The sequence below is a fragment of the Micropterus dolomieu genome, linkage group LG17 (assembly GCF_021292245.1).
Source record: "Micropterus dolomieu isolate WLL.071019.BEF.003 ecotype Adirondacks linkage group LG17, ASM2129224v1, whole genome shotgun sequence".
Classification (NCBI taxonomy): Eukaryota; Metazoa; Chordata; class Actinopteri; order Centrarchiformes; family Centrarchidae; genus Micropterus; species Micropterus dolomieu.
In genome coordinates, this window is record NC_060166.1 from 37222802 (window position 1) to 37233558 (window position 10757).

The 10757-nt window shown below is 41.9% G+C and overlaps 1 protein-coding gene and 1 long non-coding RNA gene across 2 annotated transcripts; both read left to right on the forward strand.

Annotated features, from left to right (window-relative positions):
• The first annotated feature begins 4265 nt into the window (after nt 1-4265).
• On the forward strand, nt 4266-6071 carry LOC123986612. The gene is made up of 3 exons (XR_006828913.1): nt 4266-4478; nt 4567-4669; nt 5741-6071. It is a non-coding gene; the product is annotated as an uncharacterized LOC123986612 (long non-coding RNA).
• A 733-nt stretch (nt 6072-6804) lies between these two features.
• LOC123986610 (olfactory receptor 10J4-like) lies at nt 6805-9273 on the forward strand. The gene has a single exon (XM_046074969.1). The coding sequence runs from the start codon at nt 8126-8128 to the stop codon at nt 9050-9052; it is 927 nt and encodes a 308-aa protein (XP_045930925.1). The 5' UTR covers nt 6805-8125; the 3' UTR covers nt 9053-9273.
• The last annotated feature ends 1484 nt before the right edge of the window (nt 9274-10757 follow it).

Below are 10757 nucleotides of genomic sequence, written 5' to 3' on the forward strand. Positions count from 1 at the left end.
CCACCACCACCACCACCACCACCACCACCACCGGAGTTGTGGTCATCTCTACTCAATCCTCAGGAATTGTTTATAAAGTTCAGCGGCCAGTCAAGTCGATAATCATGGTCCATAATGAAGAAGTGTGATCACATCATAGCCTAAATTGGGAACCAAAACTGATCTGGGAATGTGTCCCCCCGTAAACTGTGTGTCAACCCAGATACTATTTTCTTGCATTGTGGTAAATTTATGGGGTAATTTTCCTGAAATGCAAAGCATTGGTTTAGTTTCAACGTTGGAGGGGACTAATGAAGAGGAAGAAATTTTAAGCATTAAAGACTTCATTTCCTGCATTCTGGTGAAAATGTCTGCACCAATTTATGGTTTATCTTTATCTATATAATGGGAAACACATTATTCAAGTGGTAGGTGACAATTAAAAATATAAAAAATTAATAGAATATAATACAGTAAGTCTTTCGGGCATTCTGTAGCTATTGCTATTATCTACCCTGGGTAGAGAAGGGGGATGAGAGGGAGGGCTCAGAGGACTGGAGGACACAGGTTTCATCTGGGATACATGGAAGGTGGGGTGGATACGGAGAGAGGCAGGGTGTTTAAAGCTGGATTAATGATTGATAGGATCTGCAAGGAACCAATGAAACGAGGGCCCAATTTCTTGGACTCGACTTTAAAGGGGAGACTCTTTGCATTGAGCCATGATCTATGATCTGGAGTTTAGCTAGGGGCTGGTTTGCGGTGTTGGATTGCCTGCTTTTGCATCCTGGTGGAAGCAGGAGGTAAGGCCGTCCTGGTCTTTCTCCAGATTTGAAAGCAGCGCCGCATGTGGTCTTGAACTAGTGTTGTCAACTGAGAACACTATAGACAGGGCATCAGGCTTGGTATTATGAACCGCTGGGATATGACAGGGTGAAATTAAATCTATCAAAGAATAGAGCCCACCTGGCCTGTCTTGTTTGAGCTCCTGAAAGGCGGCTTCCGCCTCCTTGGTCCAGGAAAAAGGCACAGAGGATGAGGTTAGAGCAGTGAGGGTAGCAGCAATGCGACTGAAGCTCTAAATGCACCTTCTATAGAAGTTTGAAAACCCTAATAGACATGGGGCCAGATTTACTAACATCCCGATTAAAGAGTACTAAATTGCATGTGCATTCTAAAATGTTGCACATGCAATTGTTGTACCTGTTATGGGTGATCAACTAAGAATTATTGCGTAGATGACAACAGGCACAAACACAATGGAGGTGGCAGTATTTAAGGGTCTGATCACCAAAGGGAAAGAAGATTTGGAGTGGCGGTTCATCTTGCACACAGGTAGTGCATGCAACCGAAGCTCCACTCCCCAGCAGCAGGTTGTCCAATCTTTCCTGCCCAGAGCACAAAACAATAGACAAGTATATACAGGACTCTGGCAGCAGGTATAATCATCATCGTCAGTAGGGTCCGGTTTCTTTTTGTGGATAAAAAGACGGCACACTCACGCCATGTATAGATAACAGGGGTCTTCACAGTCAAAAATAAGTATCCCTATCCCTTATTCAAATCTGCCTTTGCCTCGCTGCACGGAGCCACCATATTCACAAAACTAGACCTGTTCAATGCTTATCACCTGGTCCGCATTCCTAAAGGAGATGAATGGAAAACCTCATTCAACAGCCTGCTGGGACATTTTGAATATTTGGTTATGCCATTTGGTCTGTCAAATGACCCTGCCATTTTCCAGGTCCTAGTTAATGATGTCCTCACACTGTTTGTGTACCTAGACGACATCCTGATCTACTCTAAGGGCCAGATTTACTAAAGGTTTGCACGAGTAAAAACGTGTGCAAACCTGATATCGCCAGCAGTAATCTGATCTACGAACTGTGTGCACGGAGAATGACGTCTTTCAAAAGTGCAAGATAGCACCTGTGGTTCATTTGGTACTTTTGCCTTAATGAATATGCAATTTGGGGCGTTTCAGTTTTATTGTGCAAAGTAATGGGAGGGTAACATGCAAATACATTCATTTACTACATGCAATGTGATCTAACAGCCTAAAAGCAATTTCATGTGAGTGCAACAGCATCTGTATTTAATACATTTGAAAGGAAGGTGCAAAAGTGTTGCTGAGATGGTTATCGTTGTGAGAAGGAGACACAGCCGTGTTGAAAGAAGACGTAGAGAAATTAATAATATTAGAATATTCTATATCCATATATAGACATAAAATTATTTTATTTTATTTATTCTATGAACTATATGAAAGCAATTTTCGTTTCAACCTGACTTTTTTTCTCCTTGAGTTGGAAGAATTTAGAAAGTTTCGTTGGCGATGCGGAGAGCCCCCAGCTGCAGTAGTGCACAGATCAGGCGTAAAATCCATCCTGCCAGAGGGAAGGATCACCCACTGTTCACAGCGCACCGGTCATATTAGCGACACAACCCACTGTATGTATCGCAGAGGGAATGGGGCGTTGGGGCGTACAGGGCCAGGGACAGGAGATTGCGGGACGACCGGGCACGCTGCGGACGGTCGGTTATTGTTCCCTCTGGATGGATGAAGCTGGCATTTCCTCGCGTCGGGGTCATTCTAGCATGCTGTAGCTGTTTCTGCTGGGGTTTCCCAAAGCAGTTTTTCAGGGATGCTGTCCCAAGCACCAGGATGGGCAGGTACAGACGATTTCCACATACTCGGGACGCACTAAATGAAACAAACCAAGGTTTCTACGCGGTAGCTGATTTCTTCCCTCCTGACTCTCCATGGCGGAAACCATTAAAACACTCAAAACCTTCGTTTAAATGTGCACATACTGGCTGCTTGTATGTTGTGAATGTTGTGTGTTTTGTGTTACGTAGGCTACTGTTGCAAACATGCTGCTCTTAACTAATTGCCCCTAGTGTATTAATAAAGTTGATTAAATTGAATTGTTACAAACGGCTCGCAAAAGTGGGCAGCCGAAGCCGGAGAAGTGGAGGCTTGTGGGCAGGAGGTGGGGCTAATGCAGCGGTTGCCGGTTTTAAATGAGTGGAAAGTGCAGCGATCTGATTGGTAAGAACCTGTACTTGATTAAGCAGTAGTTGGCTGTTGTAGGACTATGTTTTAAACTGCTGGTTATGTTGTCCAAAAAGTGAAGAGTGGAGGCAGGGACCCGGTATATGAGGCTGAGCATGGGGAGACTGACGGCTGGCAGCTGGTAACTGCACACCTGACTGCACTCCTGCATTGAGGCACACAGGGGAAGAGGGAGAGAGAGATAGTGAGAGACATACGTAGAATGCCCTACACAGGGAGAGCACTTTCACTACAGGAGAGCTCATGAACATCATGGAAACAACGCCAGCGGATTTATTTCCCACTTTTGTTGTTTAAGGCATCTTTTAAATGATTTTGTAGCTCAGGTGGTGTTGGTCAGTAATTGTAGGGTCCCATCCCTCGCTGTAAACCCGAACACACTACTAACTCAAAAGCATTTGGAGTTCAGCAATCAACACCAGCTAATAAGTAAACCCAACACCAAACAACTAAGTTTTCTTAACGAGTAATGTTGTTTGAATCATATGTCAATCATTGTTTTTGAGTGAATATTGATTATTTTGAATTATTTGAGATTATGTGGACTTCATGAATTTTATACTGCATAGATTAGAAAGACTTGAGTTAAGGCATTTAAATGAACACACCAGCATAGTTTGGTCATACTAGGATGTTTCATTATTAAAAGAAAATGAAGTGTTTCTTCTTCCCTCAGTGGTAACGGTTAGGAATGGTTTGTGTTCATGTTTTCCTGTTTAAGTCTGTTTTTGGTTCTGTGTTCCTCTGTGTAGGCTTGTTTATTGTTTTATTCATTTCCATGTTTTAGTTTAATATCTGTCTTGTCTCTTAGTTCTTAGTCCTGTGTTTTAGTTCATTGCCTCAGTCTAATGTTTGTCTTGTTTAGGGTTTTGTTGACCTAAGCTGAGTTTATTCTTATGTTTTATCTGCATGATTTTTACATGTTTGAGTCCTTAGTCCTATGTCTCCATGTTTTAGTGTAGTCCTGTCTCCTGTTTGGTCCTGGCTCCATTCCCTGCCCTGATTTGTGGTCTTTCCATGTTTTGTGTTTTATTAGTAGATCTGTCCTGGTGTGTTCCCGTGTGCATTACTTCCTGTTTTACTTTGTAGTATTCAGTTCTCATGAGTCCTTGTCTAGCTTTGTTTCCTGCTGTTGATTACCTGTTGTGTTTCAGCTGTGCTTCCTTCCCTGCTCGTTTGCTATGTATATAAGCCCTCAGTTTTGTTTAGTCTTTGTCTGATGTTGAGTGTTCTGTTCTGCCGTTGCCTTTGGAATACTCTGCCTGTGCTCTGGATTATTACTGCCTTTTGGATTTTCCTAATCTTGTCTCAGTCAGGTTTTTGAGTTAATAAATATTTTGAACTGCACCTTCCTTGTGTATTGTCTGCATTTGGGTCCACGCCTCTACTACCTGCAGCTGCACTCAGCCTTATCCCATGACAGGTAACAACATGAATCTACATACAACTTTGATTGTGTTTGCATGTCTGCAGGAGTTCCATCATCACCATTAATTCTGTTGAACCTACAGAGTCAATTCAGCTGCGAGCTTGACACTGCAGCTGATTACCCTGTACAGGTGGATGGCCTCACTGACAGGCACAGTGGAGAGCCTAAGGATTCATGAGCTCCAGGTAAGATTAAGATTAATTTTTCCATAGCCAATGTTGATTAATTTATAGTCATTTATATTGTGCCATTGCATCACCTGCTTATTATAAACAATTGCCATAAGTTAGGGAGTAATTTTATGCATGTTAACTTTTGGTTGTTTTGTTTTTTTCAATATAAAATAAAGTGCAGGTAGTAAAAGTAAAGTTTGTTCAGCTCTAAGGGCGCTGCTATTTTCTAAACCCCAAGGTAATGTCTTCAGATAGCTTGTTTTATTTGACCAACAGTCCAAAACTCGCAAGAGATGCATTGTACTATCCCTTAACACAAAGAAATCTCATAAATAATTTGGGAATAGAGAGTGTTCAAAATTGTTGTCTAAAAAATTGTTGCTGGTTATTTATCTGAGGATCAAGAAATCAATTATTAGATAGTTGTTTCAGCTTAACACAAGATGTGCCTTACCAAAAGAATTGTCAAGAATTGTGACAGTACATGTGAAACTGGTTTTTCACATCTGTGGATTGCATCCTGTCAACTTGTGGGTCACGTGTGCACAGTGTGAGTAAAGACTACAACCTACCATAACCCATCACCCCCACTGCTAATCATTCAAAACATAGTCAGACATGACATTGCAGAGATGTGGGGCAGCCCTTACTCTGAAAGGAAGATTTGACATAGGTCTATAGTTGTCTAACACAGAGGTATCCAGAGTACCTGCTCAATATGAGAAGTGAAATTGAATTGAAACAATTCATTTAAAATGACTGTATTGTTATAATCATTTATTTTGTTATGAAATTGCACTGAAATATTCAAATTTGCTGAGTGTAATGTTTCTTACCACACGTTGTGTCACAGCTTGCACAGACAGCTGCCCTCGGTAGCCGAACAGCACGTGTAATCCTTCTAAAAAAGCATTAGGGACCATTTGACTGTTTTTTAGTAATTATGTTTTAGAATTTGTAATTAGAATTTAATTCTGTGTTGTTGAGTGGGCTATTAACCAGTTTAGGCTACTAAAGCTGTGGACAATTGACTTGATTGTGGGGAGGAGTTAACCCTGAATGGGCTGTGTCTCTGCACTTAAGAGCAAGTCACTACAGCTGCACGTCAGGCCCGGCAAGCGAAGACCCTGTTGAACAAAGACAAAGGGGGTCTCTCTGCGGGAGTCCAGAAGTTACATCGCATTCTGCTGATCATAGCAATGTGTCTTACCACCATCACTGTCAGGACATCTGACTGGAGAAGTCTTGGACCACATAGGACCCTCTGCACGACATTCCAACCCATCCAATCTACTCTACACAAAGCTCTCTACCAACTCAGACCATGAAGTGATGTGGGGACTCTGGAGCTGCCAGTCGGCAGTCAAAAAGGCAGGCACTATTTCATCCTATGCCTTCCTCCAGACTCTCTGCTTTCTGGCCCTTACAGAGACTTGGATCATCCCAGAGAACACCACCTCTCCAGCTACCCTTGCAGCGGCCTACTCGTTGTCACACATTCCAAGAAGGCAGGGAGGGGGGCTGGACTCTTGCCAAAGTGGTCCTACCAGGTCCTTCCCCTGGAGCACTTGACCAGATACGCATTCAACGCTGTCTCTGTCACCTGTCCAATTAAGCATAACTTTGCTGTGATTTATCATCCATGCCCTCCTCGGCTGCTTTAATGAAGATGGCACACAAACCGTTGTCCTGGGTGACTTCTAGCCAGAGAGTTTGCACTCACCTGAATTTAAAGATTTTTTGACAGACCCAGTGCGTGCTGGAGGTCACATTCTGATGAAGCCATCAGAACCACGTCATCTGCAAAAAGCAGAGATTCAAACTGGACACCTCACCTCGGTGGCGCCTTAAGATCCTGTCTGTGAATATCACAAACGGGGTCGGAGATGTCGGGCAACAATGGTGGAGTCCAACACCCTCTGCAAACGTGTTTGACTTTCTGCCAAGAATACTGACACAGCTCTCACTTTGGTTATATGAGGACCAGATGGCTCGTAGAAATGGCCCCGGTACCCCAACAAGATCCCCGCCCCCCAACACCCCTGCAAGGGTCATAATCCGTATCGCTCCTCCTGAATCTGTGGTTCGACTATCAGTCAGAGCCTCCTTTCCAGCACCCTTGAATAAACATGCCCAGCAAGGCTGTCCATTGTGAAACCTCAATCATTGGAACCCCTTGGGGGGAAATGAAAACCACCACCCGGTCTGCCACTCCACAAGTACTGTCCCCCGATGTCCACGTGAGATTGAAGATGTGTGTCAGCCAGGCCTTTTCCTTCCTGAGTTGTCCAATGGTTGCCGGAACGTCCTTGAGGCCAACTTAAAGTCCTTCTCTACAGTCTCCCCAAACTCCTTCCACACCCAGGTTTTTGCTTCAAAAGTATGTCCTGCTATTTGGGCCATAAGCACAGACAGCGCTGACAGCCTTCCTCTATCTGAAGTTAGTCCATAAAAAACAATCCCCTTAAACTCCAACAAAGTGCTGCTCAGTCTAGGAGTGATTATCCTCACACTTGCCTGCTCCATATCCAGGAGTTTGGTTCTAGGGCCAGTGTTGTGCGCACAGTTTAGTCAAACTACTGTATGTCCAGTTGGTGTTACTCAACCTCCTCCACTAGTTCAGGCTGCTTCTCTACCAAAGAGAAGACAAACAATGAGGCCAAAGCCTGGTTGCATGAGAGTACCCCAGTAGTGGTCTTCATTTGGTCTTCAAATTGCTTGTAGTCTGGCTTTAGTTTTTATTTTTAACTCAGACTATTTGGCCACGAGAAATCCTTCCAGAAGCTTCTGAACCAAAAAACAACACAGCTTTTTAGGGAGATGGGAACAGGTAAACCCTTTCACAAATGTGTGGCTGCCAGATTCATTCTGATGGATAAATGATAACACAAAAATGGACGCACATATGATTGATCAATCTCTTTTGACTGGTATATAAACCTCTGAGGAAGAAGGGCTGATGCCCACAGCTAGACAGCGGCTGGAGGGGAAGTCCAAAGCCTAAAATCTAACTACCATAAAACACATGATCTACTAAATATACCTTTTCTTTTTTATTAAGCTATCTTGCCAATATTTTAACCTCCTTAACAGTTTTTCTGTCAGTTAGAAATCAGTAAGAATATTTGAGTTCTTTGTTAATGAGGTCAGCCTGCTTCTGTGGGCGTCTCTGACTTTGAAAGCTTTAAGACGCAGAAGCAGAGTTTCAGTTCAGTTGGGAGGAACTCAGTCTGTCTACAGCAGGACAGCAGATGAATGTAAAGATTCATACAATGTCAAACTGTTTAGTTTCTTACATTCTGTTGACTTAAATCCGAGAATGGTGAGTGTAAGGTATTTGCTCATGAAAATTCACTTATTTTAGTTTAGATTACTGGATGTGTGGAAATGTAATATGATTGGTGCACCTAGTTCTACCTGTAAACAGTGTTTATTTTTTTATTTATTTTACAAGCCCAAAACAGCATCATGGTAAACTCAACAAATTATTCATACTTTGTATTCAGTGCCTACTTTTACAGTGACAATTTTAAATATTTATATTTTGTGATTGTCATGATGTTATATATGTTAATTGTTGCTGTCAACACATTTCTCATTGTGGTTATCTGTATGAACAGAAGCTTACATGAACCTATGTACCTTTTTCTGTGCAGCCTGTTTGTAAATGAGCTGTATGGTAGTACAGGGTTGTTTCCATTCCTTCTGCTTCAGATTCTCTCTGACATTCACACTGTTTCTGCTCCCTTTTGTTTCCTGCAGATTTTCTGTTTATTTACATACGCAAGTGTAGAATTTAATAACTTAGCCATCATGTCTTATGACAGATATCTTGCTATCTGTTATCCTTTACAATATAACACACGTATGACATTTAAGAAGGTTGTCTTGCTTATTGGTGTATCATGGTTCTACTCATTTCTTACAAATGGTGTCACATTATCTTTAAGTTCCCCTTTACAGCTGTGTGGGAACATCATTAACAAAGTGTACTGTGACAACTACTCTGTTGTTAAACTGGCCTGCTCTGACACCACAGCCAATAACATTTATGGACTCATTGTCACTTCTGTCTCAATTTTATGTCCTGTATCTCTAATCCTTTACACGTACATGAGGATTCTTAAAGTGTGTTTTTCTGGTTCTAAACAGACCAGACAAAAAGCTGTCAGTACCTGCACTCCTCACCTTGCTTCTCTCTTGAACTTTTCTTTTGGTTGTTTCTTTGAAATATTACAGAGTAGGTTTAACATGAACAGTGTACCAAACATGTTGCGAATATTTATATCTTTATATTTCCTTACATGTCAGCCCCTTTTGAATCCTGTGATGTATGGACTGAATTTGACCAAAATCCGTAACATGTGTAAAAGTCTGGTCTTTGCTAAAATGTAAGATGTCTAACAGATTTAAATAATTCACAATAAGAATATTCATGTCATTCTTAATACAAAGATAAAAAACATGCAAAGTCAACAGAGATAAATATTGTAATTTTTTGAGTTAACCAAAGTAACTTTGGTAATTTGGGTCATTTGTAAAGTGTTAAAAACTAACCCAAACCAGCTGGAGAAACCCATGACTCACTTTCACTGAAGAAATAATAAATATTTGATGCATAATGTGGTTTTAATTTTTGTGAGGGGTAAGGAAATTTGCTTTCCACTGGTGAACACTTCAATCAGAATCAAATACTTTATGGATCCCTGAGGGGAAATCCTTTGTTACAATTGCTCACTTTGCATATCAAGGTATAAATGAATAGTACTACTAAGAGAAAGTAGGTAAGTAGAAAATAATACCAAAATACCAGTGAGGAGGAGGGGGGGATATAAAGAAGTTTTTTTTTTTTTTTTTTGTTTGTTTTTTTTAGTAACAGAATCTTAGTGATAAATAGTAGTAGTGAATTAAAAAGTCATAGTAATAAGTACTGGTAAAGTTGACTTGGAATGGATCAGATTAACCAGAAACAGATAATATTGCACAATATGTCAGGTATTGCACTACAAGGTCTGTTACTGACTAATAGGTTGGTCTCTGACACTTTGAGGGAGGAGTTAAAGAGTTTGATGGAATGACTTCCTGTGGCCTTGTGTGGTGCATTTAGGACGGATGAGTCTCTCACTGAAAGTTCTCCTGTTTTTGAGCAGCACATCATGGAGTGGGTGGGAATTTGCCTTGGTATATATGGGTGCTTAGCAGTTCACATAAACCTAAATGTAGGAAATATAAGAAAGTAAAAATATCCAACGAAGGTTAAAATGAAGGGCAACTGGACTTGGTTGAAGCTACTGGAAGACGTTTCGTCCCTTATCCAAAGGACTTCTTCAGTTCTGACTGACTGGCAGGGAAACTCAGCTATTTAACCTCAGGGGGTCGTTATCTCGGGTCATCGATACCGCTGGTTCGTTAGTGTTCCTTGTTGCTGTGACGACAGTCGTTACAGTCGTTGAGACTACCTGTGGCCAAGACTGAACGACCATCGTTGGTATCTTCACCTGAGGCCAAGACTGAACGACCATCGTTGGTATCTTCACCTGTGGCCAAGACTGAACCACCATCGTTGGTATCTTCACCAGAGGCCAATAGGTTACGTTTGAGTTTCCTGGGAAGTGATGAAAGGACAGCATTGTAAGTGGGGGATAAGTGGTGGCGTAGACCCCCTCCCCTGTTCAATGACGGCTTCTCAACCCTGGTGTAGATGCTTCCTTGACACCTCTTTCAAACCATCCATCTTCTCTGTCTAAAATGTGCACCTGGTGGTCCTCAAACGAGTGTCCTCTGTCCTTCAGATGTAAGTAGACAGCAGAGTCTTGACCTGAGGAGTTGGCCCTTCTGTGTTGAGCCATGCGTTTGTGTAGTGGTTGTTTAGTCTCCCCAATATACAGGTCTGTGCATTCCTCACTGCATTGGACCGCATACACTAGATTGCTTTTCTTGTGTTTGGGTGTGCGGTCTTTGGGGTGTACCAGTATCTGTCTTAGTGTGTTCTTGGGTTTAAAAAACACAGGGATGTTATGTTTGTTAAAAATCCTCCTGAGTTTCTCTGATACTCCAGACACATATGGAATCACAATGTTGTTGCGTTTGACCTTCTTTT

Coding starts and splice junctions, on each gene's coding strand:
- LOC123986610 (XM_046074969.1), top strand. CDS start 8,126: ATGGTAAACTCAACAAATTATTCATACTTTGTATTCAGTGCCTACTTT.